Raw genomic sequence first — 18,136 nt, 5'->3', positions numbered from 1 at the left:
TTTTCCTTCAGGTCAGTCCTATGTTCATAAAAAATCAGTTTGAATATTGGCTGCGATCTTGTCCTTTTAACATTTAATGGGTTTCCCCGTGCCCTGCTGACACTGAGAGTGCTAGTCAAAGCATTTGTCATTTGCGTTTGTTCCACGTTCACAAGTTTCAATATAAAAGTCTTTGCGGCCGAGTGACTCGCTCATAGACAATCTTTGCCGCCATCTAATGGCGTAATAAATGTAACTTCAGTTGCTGTTCATGGTCAGGGACTATTTTTCACAGCGGAAGGAAGCCTTTTAATGATTTTACTTAATGAAAGTTGCATTGATACATAATTTTTGCTTTTAATATTTGTATTGTGTGGTAACCATTTTATAAAAGCAGTAAGCCCCGTGAAACCGTGGTTTACAGTGAATTTAGAACAGCTAAGGGTGTTTTATGCACTCCGCTCTGCATCATGCCTAACAACGCCCCTTAGCTGTTAGAAATTCACTGCAAACCACGGTTTCTTGGGGCTTATTGCTTTAATAAATGTTCATTGATTAGACATATTAATTAATGTTGATTTCCTACATACTTTGGGTTCATTTTAAGCAAGCAATATAGTCACCCAGCAAGTTGGCCAAACATTTAACCCAACCTTGTCCATTTTCAAACCAACCCAGCATTATGTTATGTTTGACAGTCACAGAAAAAAATACCTTGCAATTAATTTCATTGTTATCAAATATGCTATTAATTAACAGGCCTACAGTCTAATTTTCATATTATGACAACAACATCAAATATTTTCTCCCAGCTGTTTCCAATGACTGTACCCTTATTTGTCACAATCTGTATAACAACGTCAGCGAATGTTGTCGTTTGCTACAAACAAATGATAGGAATTATATTTGTATATTTATGTGAATTCCCAAAGGATGTTTAAATCCGCTAGCTTTGATAGTGTTTAAAATGACTCGAGAAAGAGAGAGAGAGAGAGAGAGAGAGAGAGAGAGAGAAACTGGACTCTCAGTTGGAGTCTGGTAGAGCGCATGCGCAGTAAGAGATGAAGCTTCTCCGCTTTTTTTCGGCAGCTGGCGTGAGGTTCTGGAATTCCAACATGGCAGTAGATGTGGTCAGTGATTCTGTGGTGGTCAGTCTCTCCAGCCCTGACTTGGAAGCATTCCAGAACATCACCGACTCGGAGTAACCCCCATCCCCTCTCAGCAGCACGGCTGGACGCTGTCGCCGTTCTCAGGCGCTGAACAGGTAAATCTTTCACTTTGTTTGTGTCCACCAGCTGTCCGTTTGTACCGGAGAGAGAGAGAGGCCATGCCATGCACGGACAGCGCGCTCGGACACTCGGACACAGGCCCTAGCAAAACAGCGCGCAGTTTTTGTTCGGCGAGGCTCTTAATAGCATGAAATTACGGCAGTTTGAGCACTAGGCAAGAAGTTTTATTATTGGAGTTGAGTTCTGTAATAAGGCAGCATTGATGATGCGTGTGTGTTGTGTGTCCAGGCGAGAGTGACAGAGCCATTCTCACCCATCAGCACAATTCAATATGATCCTACTTTAGCGCTTAAATCAGTTGTTTCCTTTGCGAGACTATTCACAAGACTAGCGTATTTAAATAATATTTAATATAGGCTAATAACTTAATTGCAGTAATTAAAGAAATTAAAAAAAAAATAACCTAGACTGTTAAATCCGAATTAACAAGTTTACAAGAAATCTAGTTAAAATAATATTTGCATATAACAATATGAAATGTTTAAATAAAGAAAATTCAAAAAACAGCATTACATTTTATTTAAATTAACAACTAAATAGCCCAAACAATGACAACCTTTTTAGCATTTTCATATACTTAGAATAGTAAATGTATTTTCTGCTGCATCACATTCATCTCTCCCTCTCTCTTTCTCCACAGTTTGGGGTTCCTGTCCGCTCAAAACACTGTTTGCATGCGGTGTCATTCAACTTACTGAAAAACACTTTCTCTACAAGTGAACCTTTCACTCCTTTCTGTCTTTCTCCCTCACCTCGCTGATGTCAAGCAATATGATCAGCGGTGTATATGGTAGGTCATATCTCTGTTTTGTTTGAAAATGCATGCAAATCTGCATCTGTACCTGTATGCTTCATTCTTTAGGCTATTTTGATTTTTGCCTTCATTAGATAGGGAAAGAGGGGATGTGGACATGTCCCAGGCCGGACTCGAATCGAAGACCAACAGCTCTCTTAAATATAAAATAAAACTACTTCACTTTTTATTTATAGCCTATATTTTCCTACTTAAACGTTTTTCCAATCTGTTCCTCCATTCGTAGATATTTCATTCATACCGTTCGTGCTAGACGCAGATTGATTTTCAGTGCTATGATAGCATTTTCCTGGCTCGCGTCAGGGGAAGGAGAGTTGAGATTGGAGGTTACAGACCGCAATCATGTAGCGCTGTATCTCCAGTCGGGCGCGCGGGCAGAGTGACTGCTGCACGAGCGCGTAATAAATGCTCGAGCTGTGATGGGATTCTGGCGGGAAATCAGCCGTGAGCGCACAGTGGCGCGGTTAGTTAGATGTGCATAATTTGGACTCAGATGTATTGCGAAATGACAACACTTCATTTTCCAATATTTCAGTGTTCCCCTTGTCTCTCTTTGTCTGTGTCTCAGTCAGGTAGAGCAGATTGCTGTCGACTTGTCTGTATGAGTGCTTGTTTATCTGTCTGCATGTGTCACACAATAAATCACAAGTTTGATGGGCGTTTGTGAATTAGAAACGGACAGTTAAACTACTATGTGCGCAGTTCTTATTATACTTTCATATGAGACAACTGGATAACATCAATCACTGAGTGATATTGTGTTTTATTGTCCTGCTTGTTTGTACAGGTTCTTTTTTTGGCCTACAAATATAGTGAAGCATGTTGAAAACAGAATTGTGAGGACTTTTGAAGTGGTCCTCACAACTGAAAATGCTCATAAATCGACCAAATCATGTATTACTTGAATGTAGGTTTGTGTGAGGTTTAACGGACTGTAAACACCACAGACATTGTCACCCCAATAATCAGATATAACTTATCTGTCGAAATTGTGTGTTCTTATCAATGTCTTTTTCTTTTTTTTTTAGATGACCAATCAAATCAAAACAATATCAAAGTAATATCCAGTGATGCAAACTACTTTTTTTGTGTGTCAAAATTCACCTAATAGTTTAAATGCGTTACTTTACAATAAATCAGTTCTTCTACAATTTTTCTTTCTTTTTCTTTACTCCCTTAAATCTCTTTAAATCCTTTAATTTCTTAATGTTCAAGACACAGTTATGGCCTATCATTATGAAAATTGTTGTCACACACACACACACACACTTTCAAAAGTGTGTTTGTGTGTGTGCCAGAGGCCTTAATCAGTGTTTAAGAGTGTTTTCTGGGATTTATCCGTTTATTGGCAGAAGAATATAGGGTCATTCCCGTTACTGTTTGAATGAATAAATAAATATGCTTGTGTTGTACAGTGAGGAATTGAGCGTTATAGTTTACATGAGGGTGTCAACTTGAAGTCCACTGCTGATACTTGCCACTATTTTGTGCTGTTGTTTTCCCTATACACTTCCTGATGATGTAATTTAGGAACTGGCTTTTGTTAGTTAAACGGATATTGCAAAAGACTAACAGGATGGAATACAATATCGAGGACACTGAAAAACATAAAAACGAATATTCTGAAGAAAATATTTGGTTTACAACTGTTTTGTTTATTAGATTAAAAAAAACAAAATTTTTCTTACATTTTTATTTTATAACTAAATTCATTAAAATTCACACCATCTTTGCTAATAGTGATAAAAAACAAAATTAATTAACGAAATTCTAATTATATTATAGAATCATCTTTAGTGAATTATAAAGGATATTTTAAGACTACTGTCAATCAATTTAAAAATGTATTTATGTAAAAATGTTATTTAAGACATTACATTATGAAATTACAACAAAAATGGGCTTTAGAACTCAATATATTGTCAGTTTTAATTCCATATCATTGAACTTTGGTTGTTGCTACAAGTTAAAAACTTTAAAAAAGAGCTTCTTGACATTCTTGCATTGTGTTCCATACAGTTGTGCTTAATAGACGAGTGTGAACAGCTCGATCTGTGCTGTCTGCCTCACAGCAAGTGTTGTTTGGTGAGGTATGTTGCCTTATTGAACCGAGCTGACGGCACACTTTACTTTAATTTTTAAATGCTCTGATAGTATCCTGTCTCTCTGTCCCTCCTTATTTTTGACAGCTAGATTGTGTTAAAAATTTAGTGTTGACAGTGCATGATGAAATTATTACCCTTTACATCTAACTCCACACTTTTCTTCATTCCCCCATCCCTCCCTTCACACATCTAAAGATATTGAGCGACAAGAAGAAAGTGTCGCTGAGTGACTATAATGTAGACTTTCTCGTACAGTTTATATCTCATACTTTCTCTTGTTTGTCCCTATTACACAGAAAACTAGTGCATCCCTCTAGTTTCACTGTGTGTGTGTGTGCGTGTGTGTGTGTGCACATATGAGGGATGATTGAGCTGTTTAATATGCTAAAGCCCTATTAAAGGCCGATGTCAGCAGCAGACGGCGTACGGCCGCCCAGCCTGCCCCGGCCCAGTGCTCTGTATTGTGTCTCTAAATGAACACGGTACTGTGTTAATTAGCAGAGGAAAATGGCGTGTGGAATTGAATTGGTCATTGACATGCGAGGCGTTCGTCTCTCGTTTAGAGAGATATGAAAGTGATTTAAGCCCTAGCTATGTCTTTTATGGAGGTTTTAAATAATCTATCTGCAGAAAAGAGAAGGGGTAGGAAGTGAAAGAAATGAGTTGCCTTGTCTGTCTTTTTTTTGCTAAGAATGTCTTTCTGAAATGTTTGATTCAGTCTGATTCATTTAAATTAAAGTTAAAGTGTCTGATTTCTGTGCCACTACTATTACAAAACGGTACTACAAAATAAGTTTCCTGAACACTCCTCAAATAAAGTTATGCTTTGATACAAACCTATAAGCGTTTACAGTTTTCAGAAAAGTGTCCATGTGAATTTCAGTTTGCAATCTATTTAAGTCACATAATTCCATATTTCCAAGTAGAACGGGATAATTAACAGGAAAAAAATGTAGGGTGGATCTTGATTTTACCCACTGGAAACTGGAATTGAAAAGTGTCTTAATAGATGTTCAACTGCCTGAAAATGTAAAAATTGTTTCTGAGGAAGAGCCAGTTTTAAAATGACATTGTCAATAAAGATTACAAAAGCAGTAAGAAAGCAATAAAGGGCCTGATATACCTCATGACAACATTTTTCAAAAAAGAAACGTGCACTATCCTCTCAAAACACAACAAACACAACAAAATTCATTGCAATTTTCTTTCAGGAAATTAATCTCAGAGTTTTCAAAGACTACTCAAGCGATCACAGAAGTGTGGATATGTTTGAACCAGCTCAATATCATCACACCCATTCGTTCTTTGATTTTGCTTTAAGTATATTGGGGGCCTTAAGAATTTTGACTTTAATGTTGAAACTGCACACACTTTATAATTCAAATGATATTGCACAGAACGTTTGACAGGACTTTTGTGAGATTATTGAACTGGAGCTGTATGTGTGGTTGGTTTCACCTTAAAGTTTTAATTTAATGGTCTCTTAACTAGGGGTGCACAATATATATCGGTATCAACTGAGATATGTTCATTTTTAAACGATTAGTTCACTTTTAGTTTCACCTGTCTTCTTTCAGATGGACACAATCGGAGATATATTAATAAATATCCTGACGCATCTAAGCTTTATAATGGCAGTGAATGGGACCAATGAGTATAAAGCTTGAGAAAGTGCATCCATCCATCATAAACGTACTCCACACGGCTCCGGGTGGTTAATGAAGTCCTTCTGAAGTGAAGCGATGCGTTTGTGTAAGAAAAATATCCATATTTTACAAGTTATAAAGTAAAATATCTAGCTACCACCAGACCGCCTTCCGTATTCAACTTATGAAGAAAGCGTAACTGATGTCGTGTCAGTTAAGCTTTTTTCGTAAGTTGAATACGGAAGGTGTAGGACGTAGTGTAAGCTTTTTGAACTGCGAGAGTTTTACACTTTCTTCCTAAGTTGAATACAGAAGGCGGTCTGGTGGAAGCTAGATATTTTACTTTAGAATTTTTAAATCTCCATATACACAAATGCATCGTTTCACTTCAGAAGGCCTTTATTAACCCCCTGGAGCCATGTGGAGTACGTTTTGCTTTGGATGGATGCGCTTTCTTCAGCTTCACACTCGTTCCATTCACTGCCATTATAAAGCTCGGATGTGTCAGGATATTTATTAATATAACTCCGATTGTGTTCATCTGAAAGAAGAAATTCATATACACCTAGGATGGTTTGAGGGTGAGTAAAGCTTGGGGTAATTTTCATTTTAAAGTGAACTAATCCTTTAATGTTATCGTTATCGGCCCAATGAGAAAATTTGGCCGATATATTAAAGCCGATAAATAATGTATTATTTCCTTCATCTAAGACACTTCAGATGCACACTGATGGTTTTGAATAGCTTGAAATATGATTGAAATCACTTCAAAAAAGGGAAATACAGTTAAGTGCAACATGTACAGCATATAGGCTACATCAAATTATAACGAGAACATTAAAATTGTGTGCTTGGCACACGGCTTTTAATGGTGAGACTTTTGTCTCTGTAATCAGGCTCTCAAAAGTTATATAAAAATTTGCATTTAGATTTATCGGCCAATATATCGGTTATAGGCTGTCAAATATAAAGAATTATCGGTTATCGTATCGGCTAAAATTTTCATATTTTCATATCCCTACTCTTAACCTTTTTGCGGCATTTTACAGTGTCTTTACAAAACAAAATTTTTGTTTCAGTCTCTGAGCTTAAACTTTCATAGACCTTTCGCTGCTGAGGCTATGTTCTGTCATACTTCTCTGCACCTCCCTCTCTTTCTCTTTCTCTCTATTGCAGCACTCAGCAGGCCAGGGCTGAAAGTCAGGCGTTTTGAAGAGAGGACGTTGAGAGTGAATAGCTCATTCACATTAAAGAAGAATTAGAGGGCTTCCACCCTGCCACTCTTACAATGGTCAAACAGCCTGGCACAACAGGAGAACTGTTCACAACTGCTAACACACACACACACACACTGAAAAGTATGCCCTTTGTGTCAAGTAAAAGAGAGTGGTTTTGTATCAAATGGATTTTCTGTTTTATTTTTAGATGGATAATATGATCTTGATCTATGCAGTACTGTGGCTCGTGGCATGCAGTATTTGGCTGATTTCTAGAGAAGTAAACAGAGCACAAAAAGAAAAATATTATGTAGGGATTGCACATCCAAAAAATAAAATTCTGTCACCATTTGCTAACTCTCACATTTCTCCAAACCCATGATTTTCTTTCTTCTTTGGAACATACATATAAGAAGTAGTTAAGCAGAGTGCATGCTGCTCTTTTCCATACAATGTGAATGGGGCAAAAATAAGCACTACGTAGGTGTAGGGGTAATTGTGGCCTAATGGTTAGAGAGTTGGATTTGCAACCCGAAGGTCACGAGTCCAACAGCACTCTCATTACCTTAAGCAAGGCACCTAAGCCCCAATCACTTTCTGGGCGCCACAGCAAAAATTGCTTCCCATGGGTGTGTGTCCACTGTGTGTGTGTGCTCTTGGATGGGTTAAATGCAGAGCACAAATATGGGACACCATACTTGGCCACACGTCACGTCACTTTCACTTCATAATAGTCACACAACTATATAAGTCTTCAGCCATATGATAGCTTTGTGTGTTGAAATGACAAATTTAAGTCATTATTGACTGATAATCTTCACCACTGTCGCAACTCTCAAATCTTAGTCACACTGATATATATTAATACTATGTCACACCAATTTGACGTCAGTGATGCCTAACATTGGTTCTCCTGTCTTGTAACTGATGTGCCAAATTTGAATATACAGCCATGGTCAGAATTATTGGCACCCTTGGTAAATATGATCAAAGAAGGCTGTGAAAATTAATTTGCTTTGTTTATTCTTTTGATCTTTCATTAAAAAAAAAAAAATCTAACCTTTCATTGAAGTAAAACTAATGAATGTGGGGGAAAATCATATTATGAAATAAATGTATTTCTCTAATACAGGTTGGGCATGCACAATTATTGGTACCCCTAGAAATTCTTATAAGTAAAATATCTCTGAAGTATATTCATATTTACTTTTTTTGTTTTTAGCACACTTCCTGTTTCGCAGGACTATACTTACTTTATCCCAAATGTTTCCAAGAATGTTTAAATCCAGAGAAATAAGCAATTTTAACCAGGACATGGACCGTGTCATACCCGCGTTACCCTGGTTTTATTTTGGTTTGTAGAAACCATGGAAACACCAAAGACGCTTTAGTATATGACGTGTTTTATTTGGCAGGTAAGCAACTGTTTGGATGGATACAGTCATTGACAGAAAACTAATCATGTTATATAGCTCAACACAGTAAGTGTTATTGTTTAAATAGTACCATGTTGTACCACGCCTAATATCGATCTAGCTTACTGCAGTGTGCAACCATTGTCTCATATTAGCCGCTGAGCGAACGTAGAGTAGCAGCGGAAGCGGCGACTGTGGCATAATAAAAGTTCCTCTGCTCTCGAGGCACGTGTTGCACTCGTCTCTCATTATCAATAACTCCAACGTCTTGCTCTGCTTCATACTACAGTAACATTAATAATCTCATCCATGAACATGATTTCTGCCCGAGTCCTGCCGGATTCTTTTCCACCAGTTGTAGACGTGAAGACAACACCTCCTGTGATTCTACAAAATCAAGGCATCATCAAGCTACGCCTTTGTTTGGAATAAGCGACCTCTAGCGGCGAAAATTTACATGGTGTGCCTTTAATCATCTATCACAATGGGTAAAACCAAAGAATATAGTTCTGATGTACAGCAAAAGATTATTAAGTTTCATAAACTAGAAAGTGGCTGCAAAAAATATCTAAAGCATTGAAAATTCCCATTTCCACCATCAGGGCAAAAATTAAGAAATTCCAATCAATAGGAAATGTTACGAATCTGCCTGGAAGAGGACGTGTGTCTATTGTCTTAATGCACAGATAGTTTGAGTGGCCAAAGACTCTCCAAGGATCACAGCTGGAGAATTGCAGAAAATAGTTGAGTCTTAGGGTCAGAAAAAAAAATAAAAACTACATCACAAGTTGTTTGGGAAGGTTTCAAGAAAAATCCTCTGCTCTCATCCAAAAACAAACTCAGTTTATTCAGTTGTCAGACATTACTGGAACTTCAAACGGGACCGGGTCCTGTGATCGAATAAAGAGCTTTTTGGCAGTAGAACCACAAGATGGGAGTGTGAGGGATTCTGTATGGAGGAATGGTGTCTGATCTCTTGTCAGGTGTTCTCCAAACTCATCAGGCATTATAGGTAAAGACTCGGAGGTTACAAAAAGTATTGAATAAAAGGGTGCCATTAATTGTTGCAACGTGTATTAGAGAAAAAAAAAATCATAATGAGATTTTTCTCCTCAATTGTTTTATTTCAATGAAAGGTTAGATTTTTGTGAATTTGTTTTTATTTTTATTAAATAAAAGGTCAAAAGGATTAACAATGCAGATTTATTTTCATAGGTTTCTTCGTTCATATTTAACAATGGTGCCAATAATTCTGACCAGGACTGTATGATTATTTAAATGAGGCAAATGACATTTGAGATCTATGGCAGAGAGGAAGATTTTCAAATTTTTAAGTAATGACTTCTTAGTCTGTCCGTCACACAAAAATATCACATGGCTTCAGACATTTTGGAATATATCACATGTTGTATAGCCTACTGTTATGATGCATTTATGGTGCTTTATTGGCATTTTTGGAGCTTGACGGCCCCTGGTCATTATTCAATTTATTGTATGGAATAGTGCATTGTGATTATCCTGCCTAACATCTCCTTTTGTGTTTGACAGAGCAAAGAAAAATCATACAGGTCTGGAACAACATAAGGTTCATTTTTGTGTTAACTACACCTTTTAATATAATCATGAAATTCTGTTATCTGGTGGCCTTTTCCCTAAAACTATTGGGACTGAATTGGATATTTTTCTGTTGAGTCATTGTCTTGTGTTTGTGAATAATAAAAAAACAGGAACCCATGTTTAAAATAGAATTTTGTACTTCAGTAGGCACTTACTTAAGTCAGTGGTCTGGATTAGATTGTGTGTAGTTATTTAGTCTAGATCTTTCTTTGAGGGGCTTTATCTGTTTTACTGTTTTGCTGTTGGCAACAGTAATGGCTGTTTAATTACTCAATAAAAATGTTTTATGGATGCAGTGTGTGCAAGTGAGTCTATGTGATGTATTGATTTTGCTGCTGGAGAAACCTGAGATTTCACTAAGGAAAAGTGAGACTGTCTGTCGATGTGCTTCTGGTTTTAAATAGTAGGCTATATGCATTTACACACCCACACGCAAAAACACACAGTGTAAGCATTGCTTATAGAGATGCTACAACTCAACTAACACGTTTTCAGTCAATGAAGTGAAGATTCCTTTCAGTTAATGAAATGTCTGCCTTTAAAGTATGGAACATTGCTTTAGACATGGCTGTGTGCGGCATATGTGGTTTATGAGGATGCAAATATGTATAATGACATGGGTATTACAATGTAACCATGGTTTATAAGGACACTTCCTGCGTCTTTGTTAACCAAATGGCTTAAAAACATATAAACTGTGTTTTTTGAAATTCAAAAAATGCAGAAAGTTTTGTACAGGGGGATAGAATATACAGTTTGTACAGTATAAAAACCACTATGCCTATGGAGAGTCCCCGTAAACCACATATACCAACATGTGTGTGTGAGTGATGGGCCTTCTGCGGAGGATTTGTAGCCAGGGGGTATATTGGAACAACAGAAAGTCGTTCTCTAAAGCACCAGCACAAAACATTTTACACACACAAAAGTGCACACACACTAGATCAGCAGCTTTGCGGCTAATGGGATTGTCCAGGTAGTTCTGTAGAATACAACAAAAAAAGAGAGCATTTGAGAGAACATTCCACCAAACCACAGCAAATATTGGACTTTACAACACATTGCTTTTGACTTTAGACTTTGTTGGGTGAGGTTGTAATGTAGGCAAACAAGCCAGAGAATATTTATTTGTTCATATTTAATTAAAAAACTAGCTCCCTTCATGATGAATAGTACTTTATCTTCGTCTTGTAGAACAGTTGAAGTTGTATGTGTTCTTATGAAGAACCCTTCATGCACTGTTTTGGGATTTTCTGCACTCATCTCAAGAGGTTTGACTGAGGTGGTTTCTAATTGAGGCTTCATTTTAGATGACATGTTCATCCTCTAAAGGTTGTTTTACTCTTGCTTCGTCCTAATTACTGGTGCTTACAATTGTTCATTCTCAGGGTTAGGAATTTAACAAACCAGTTTGCCGCGTTGCTCTTCTCGTCAAACTATTTCTGCAAGACACCTCAAATCATGTGGCTTGTTGAGGACAGGGGTGTCATCGCTTTTATGAGCAATTGGACATCCTGTAGCTCATACAGCGTAGCATGTAGATAACAATGCCAATGTCAAGCATTCAACTGCTACGGAATATATAAACTAATGAAATGTATTTGGAATGGATTGTAATCACGTTGGTTAAATCCATAAGTCAATTGCATGAATGTAAATATAAAATACAAATCCCACAGGTTGACATTGAAAGATATCTGTAGAACAGAACATTTTGTATTTTGTTAGTTTTGTGAATTTACTATTTTTATGTATCCTTTTTTATAGGAGAGCATGTAATAAATAATTATGCCTCGCTAGTGTCAACCATTAAAATAGAAAAAAGCAATTAGAAAGTTGTTAAAGGACATTTTTAGCTCTTTCAGACCTGTTATTGATATTGCTTTTAATCATTTTTCATTTTATTGTGCTTTTCTTCATTTTCAGCCACCTGTCTTGCTAATTGTCATTAGTGTGATTTGTAACCAGTATTGTAATTTACTTTGGTTAGGTATCTTCTGAACTATATAACTTTAGTTTCTAACAGTTAAAGCTATTGCTAATGCAATGAGAAATATGAGTGACTTTCAAAGTCCTAATTTATGTCAGTTAAAGTCCTTCCAGGGGAACGGCGCCAGTGTGTGTGTGTGTTTGCAGTAAGTCCAGCCTTTTCCCATGAGAGGACACTGACTGACCTCAAGTTGCGTGTATCGATCAGGAGGATTTGCTGCTTGATAGAATTGAATGTAATTGGGCAGTTTTTAATTGAGATGGATAGAACATGTAAATTTTGCTCCATCAGTCCAAAATCAATATCCATCTGTTGTAATATGGAGAGTGTTTCTTTCGTTCTTTCTTTTATTTCAACAAAACATAATATTTTTTCTGATGTACAAGGCTTTGCAAATCCGCTGTACGTGCAAGGTCAGAGAAAATCCAATGTTTCTTTATCTTAGAAGTACTTAATTGTATGTGTAATATTTTATGGCTAAGGACATAATTTCTCTTTCTTTCTTCTATTTTTCCCTTCTCTCCCCCAATCTCTTTCCCTCTGTACAGCCATATGCCAAATTTCATTGCGGAAGAAAAGCTCTTTGTTTCGAAAACTAACATCTTGGTGCGGTACTGTGTGTGTACTATATGCATGAAGCCAAAATGACAGAGATACAGTATTTTTAGGGGTAACATCTGTTGTCGGGTTCGGTTGCTAATGCCGAGAGCTACATTATTGATCAGTCGTTATTACAGTATGCTGAAATATTATGTTCCCGTGTGGTGTGCGTGAGTCAATGAAACTGAGAAAGAGACAGAGAGAGTGTAATGTGAGGTTCCTTGATTACATTAAAGAGCTTTTATTTTATCCACTTGAGATGAAGCCTTCTGCTGTATCTCAGTATCAGACCTTAATGATATCATTAAAGCTATTCTCGATGTGTATGTGGGGGGGAATCAAGTTCTACCAGTACACAGCTGAATTTAAACTTCACTGTCAATCTAAAGATCGCAAAACAGCTCCGATAGCTGCTAGTGTGTGCTTTAAAAGCCTTTTTCTATTGTCTTTCTTTTTAATATTTTATATTATTTTTAATTTTGTAAAATGATTTTTGTCTTTTTTTTGACAAGATGATTATGCAGAATTGGTCATTATCTGGAACTGCGGTAATTCACTAATAATGTCAATTAACCTAAATTGCTCACATTTTCTCTCAGTGGTGTTTTTTGAAACAGACCTAATTTATATTGTGATGGAAATAAGATAGACTAATAAGTATAATTAGTGATGTTTTTTTTTTTTTTTTTTACAGAAATATATTATGTCATGTTTACATTTCGATTGGCAAGTTCATGTGGGCCGCACACTCTGAGGCTGTTGGCTGTAATAGAAATTCTATTTTTCTTTTTACTTTCATTTATGATGTTATTTATATTTCAGAATTTAATGAACTTCCACATGTATGAATTGACATGAATTTTAATTTTTTTTTTTTTTTTTTTCCACTGGCAGGCGTGACCATGCAGTGGAGCCCTGAGCAGTCGCAGTGGGCAGAGCAACACTATGACATCACCTCCACCACTCGTTCACCAGGGCATAAGATCGAAGCACTTAGGGATCCAAGGCTAACGGGTTCGACCTCAGCTGCAGCGTACCAACATTCATGGGCAAACGATGACATTTCAGCTCTGACCGCTTCTAACTTGCTCAAGCGATATGCAGAGAGATATTCTGCCATTCTGGATCTACCCTGTGAGAGTGGACTTATGGGATATCCAGACACAGCCATCTCTGTTAGCATTAGGGGGCCCGGTGTTGTGAATAACGGTCCCCCCCTTCTTAATGGACGGAAGGTGGAGGCAGAGCCCTGGCTGGAGAGCATCTACCCTCCGTTGGGTTGTGTGCCCGAACTTCTTCCCAAAGCACCGCTCAGTGTGTCGGATGTCTCCGTCAGTGCGTGCAACTCACCAGTTATAGGCAGCGGGAGTCTTCCGGAACCTTGTTTCTCCAGCAGCAGTTGTAACAGTCAGTCCGGGAATCAGGAATACAGCAGCACTCCCTACAGCGCTCCCTTCCTGCAGCCTGTAGGAACTTACGGTGGCTCTCTTTTCCACCCTACCCCTTCCCATGCCAGTTTGGTGTCAACCTACAGTGCTAACACCTCACAAAACCTATCTGCATACAGTTACCCAAATCCCCGTTACTCCTCACAAGGCGTTCTTCCTGCTGGCTACAGTCCTCCCCCTCCTCCCTCAGTGTACCTGCCCTCAGGTATAACTCCTCCTAACCCTCTTCCAACTGTGGGATACTCATATCCGACCACCAGAATGGGAGGTAGTGTCTCTGAAAGTGATGCCCCAAGTGCTAACAACCTTTCAAAGTCATATTATCCATCAACTCAGAGCGAGATTGGAGTGTTTGAGGAGTTTGATTTTGGCGGCAACTCTAATTCAGACTCTAGGTCTGAAGGCAGCCCTCTCTACAGAGCATCAGGAGATGAAACGGTGGACAAGCAAAATGGGTTCAGCCAATCAACGGATGTAACATCTTCATCTTTCAAGCCAGCTAATCACGGCGACTCTTTAAGAAGCCTGGAGACTCTCACAGTAGCCATGAGCGGACGGAACAACGCTACATCCGGACAGCACTTCCCATCTACCTCAAATTCTGTTGTCACTTCTCACCAACATCTCTGCCTTGACGCAAACACACCCTGAGAGATGTGCTCACACTCAACCAGCAATGCTTGAGTTGATGAAGTGTGAGTGCTTCCCCATAGTGGATCGGAGGTAGTAAGGAGGGACTTGCTTAAAGCCATTGTGTGCAGGGGCATGAAAATACAGCTGCATCATGGGGAATTCTGTCCTGGAAGTCTCTTGGTATGCAGTTCGAGCCACAGGACAGGAGAAGTTTAGTTTCTCCTTTCTGGAAAGAGGACAATGATGTTTATGCCCCTCCTAGCCAAGCCTAACCGGTCATTGCGAGACAATGACCTCCTCACTCTGCTGGAACGGACAGACCAGTATATCCTCCATGATGGACACATATATCTGAGAGGGATGGAAATAGTTCACTCCTCTATTCCGAGAGATAGGAGTACATCAAGGGAATTTATATGTCTAATGGATGTGTTGTGGCTGCCATGGAGACAAGGAGTCACGGTAAAAGATGTGGTGGATGGACACTAGCTATGGTTGACCATATTGCCATGGTGTACAGTCTGTGTGTGCGTGTGTTTTTGGCCTTGTCATGGTTATTTATGTGGTGAGCTTTAATTGTAAATCCTGTTGCCCCTTTTCCACAGGAGAACTGACAAATCCTGGTTGTTTAAAGAATCCATGTGTGTGAGTGTGGGAGAGATAAATAAAACCTCAGGAAAGTGTCTGTCAGATAAATGGCGTATGCCTGTATGTGTAACAGAAGAAGAAGAGGGCGTTTTCACATACCGTCCTTAGGAAAACCCCCCAATTCAATCGACTTGAACCAGGTGGTCTGTTGATCAGTTTGTGTGCTCTTTTACAGCATTTTAAGAGAGTATACAGATCTGATGCCAGACGTCTTTGTAGAACGGGATTATTCTACGAAACATTATGCAAACATTTTTCCCAGTTCTGTAGGTTGTTAAAGCTGCTGTGTGTAATTTTTTCGATGAGAAATTATGTTCTCCTTTTCTAGGCTAATATGCAGAGAAAAATGTTGACTTCCCAAAAAAGTAAACACTGTGGGTCTGTGGTGCTTTGTTTTAGTGGCACAACCTACCAACACTGGCTTAACCATTGGTGTGAAGTTGGGGCGGCACTTCCTTTTTGTCCAACCAATGGAAAGTGGAGGGAAATGTTTGATTTTAAACAGTCTTTATTTTTCTAACTTTATTTGATGACTTTAGGGGCTAAAAAAATTACAAACTGCAGCTTTAAATTTTTGCTTTAAAATGTTTAGTAAATATCAGTAATTATCAGTCATTGAGTTATATTGTGCTGTTCTGTCTATTCCACCAATTTCTGCTGTTGTCACAAAAAAATGTTGCAGGCTATCTTGAAAAAGAAGCATATTGAGTGAAACATTACTGCAGACATAAAAAACAAAATGGAATTCAAACAATTCAGGCTACTTCCTGAGATGGTCTCGGCCTGCTTGGCTACCAAAAATAAAACATTGCCTTAAGGGCCAAGTGTGAAAATGCTCAGCGAGAAGGAGACCACATCATTTTGCGTGTTTGTCTTCACTTAAGGTTTTGTGCATTTTTAAAAATAGTGTTGAGTTTACTTTATCCCAAGCACTGGAAATAGGTTTGGCTGACCTCACTACAGATCTTTCTGTTTACTTCCTTTCCCTTCTTTATGAACCCCACCAAAGGGAATTGAGATATTATACTTATTTATGAAAGTCAATCAACAAAGCAGCAATGTGGGAGCCAAATCACAAGGAAATGTTCAACCAAAATGACTCCCTCTGTGTGAATACATTTTATTTCTGTGCAGTTTCAATTCAGGAGGGTGAATTGGCTTCATTCCACGAAACAAACAGAAGGAATTCCTTGAAAAGGCTGCTTTAAGATCTACCAGGTGAAAATTGAATTGTGAATTGAACCAAATTAAATTTCTTTATAAACTGAATGAAACAGACCTCAGTCATGATGATGAATCTCGCTCTGCAATGGGGCACGTCACTGTTTTGTTTCTGTGGTATTATTATGTGTCTGTTCATTACTTTCCTGTTGATCACAAACTTTAAAACTAAAATGTGAGAATTATGTAAGTTATTGTATAAGATTTCAGTGATTAGGACATACACCAGTACACTTCTCCATAGACATAGATGAAAGCACAGGCATTTTTTCCAACTCTTTTTCAACTGTTTACCAAAAGTGCCATTTATATTTCTTTATTTTTAAAGAGAAATGTTTTCTTCCACATCATGTTTTATATATTGCTGTCATTTGAAGAGATTACCACTGTTTTATCCTGGTTACAGCTTTTCCATTTGTGTTTTGATCATTTTGAAAATTAGGTTAAATTATCAATATTACATCATTTCCTGATCTAACCATCTGTCATCTTATTAAAGGGTTGTTTGGTATTAAAAGTAAGGCACTAAGTAACTTGTTTGGCTTTTTTCCTTGCATACTTCTAAATTTAAAAATCCAATAGTCTGTAGCATTCTATGCACAACTCTTCCTAAACCTAGTGAGTAAATGGACTATTGCACCCAATATTTTTTGTGTTTTGTATTTTTGTGCTCATTAGAGTAACAGGTTGTTAGCTACATGCTAACATGATTTGGAATCAACTGTTGAGTGTTAGTTGGGTCTCTCATGCTCTTTGCATGAGTAGACTAATATTTGTGTGGCATGTAAGTGACCCTTTTCATTGAAAAATATTTCAAAGCAGTCATTTATGAGGTTCCATAATAATTAGGATGTTGCCTATGTAGTCTGCTCACTAGGTTTGGGAACGGAGCTCTTGACAAACCTTTCACTACTCTCCAACAAAAGATTCATCCTTCTAAGATGTACCTAAACCCCTCTTATACTTTGGGAGGATTTTTTGTTGGAACTAGGAAAAGAGTGTGACTGTGCTAAGTGATGTAACTAAACTGAAGTAATGGGTCATCAAATACTCCTTGCAGACAGCAAGGTGAGAATAGGTGCCATGGAATGAGAGATATCGAAAACTACATCATAAGCATATCATAAAGTGTATTACCACTTTTACAACCATAAACAAAAACCCCAGGCCAGAAACCTCTGAAATCCTGTAGTGTTTGCAGTAATGGTGCACTAAGTTGTTTTGTTATACACCAAGACTTTGGACAGCTGTGTTTGATATTTTTGAGTGCTGGAATTGGTGTTAAAGGTGCATTAAAACCGCACATAATGTTTCACTGTGTAAACACCACATTTAGTGGTTGGTCACTCTTTTCTGCATTTCAAAATATGACATTTTACAGCGTGTGTTCTCAGTATATAAAATACAGTTACGTTTAGAACAAAGTTGTGAGTTTACTGCAGTCAAACAGAGAGAGTGTGTTGCCATATTCTCAATCGACTCTATTGTGATTGTTTTCATGACTTTTGGAGTAT

At 37.9% G+C, this 18,136-nt stretch overlaps 1 protein-coding gene across 2 annotated transcripts; it reads left to right on the top strand.

Moving 5' to 3' along the window:
• Positions 1–1,081: 1,081 nt before the first annotated feature.
• On the top strand, positions 1,082–17,142 carry LOC137011307 (fidgetin). 2 transcript variants are annotated; one of them, XM_067374056.1, is made up of 4 exons: positions 1,082–1,243; positions 1,909–2,058; positions 13,367–13,437; positions 13,567–17,142. In XM_067374056.1, exons 3-4 carry the CDS (start codon positions 13,407–13,409, stop codon positions 14,769–14,771), a joined length of 1,236 nt encoding a protein of 411 aa, XP_067230157.1. In that variant the 5' UTR covers positions 1,082–1,243; positions 1,909–2,058; positions 13,367–13,406; the 3' UTR covers positions 14,772–17,142. The 2 variants fall into 2 exon arrangements, with proteins under 2 accessions (XP_067230157.1, XP_067230156.1); XM_067374055.1 differs by lacking the exon at positions 13,367–13,437.
• The last annotated feature ends 994 nt before the right edge of the window (positions 17,143–18,136 follow it).

This window comes from Chanodichthys erythropterus, chromosome 21 (genome assembly GCF_024489055.1).
Source record: "Chanodichthys erythropterus isolate Z2021 chromosome 21, ASM2448905v1, whole genome shotgun sequence".
Classification (NCBI taxonomy): domain Eukaryota; kingdom Metazoa; phylum Chordata; class Actinopteri; order Cypriniformes; family Xenocyprididae; genus Chanodichthys; species Chanodichthys erythropterus.
Note: the sequence above shows the minus strand (reverse complement) of the source record. Positions and strands in the feature narration are given on the sequence as shown.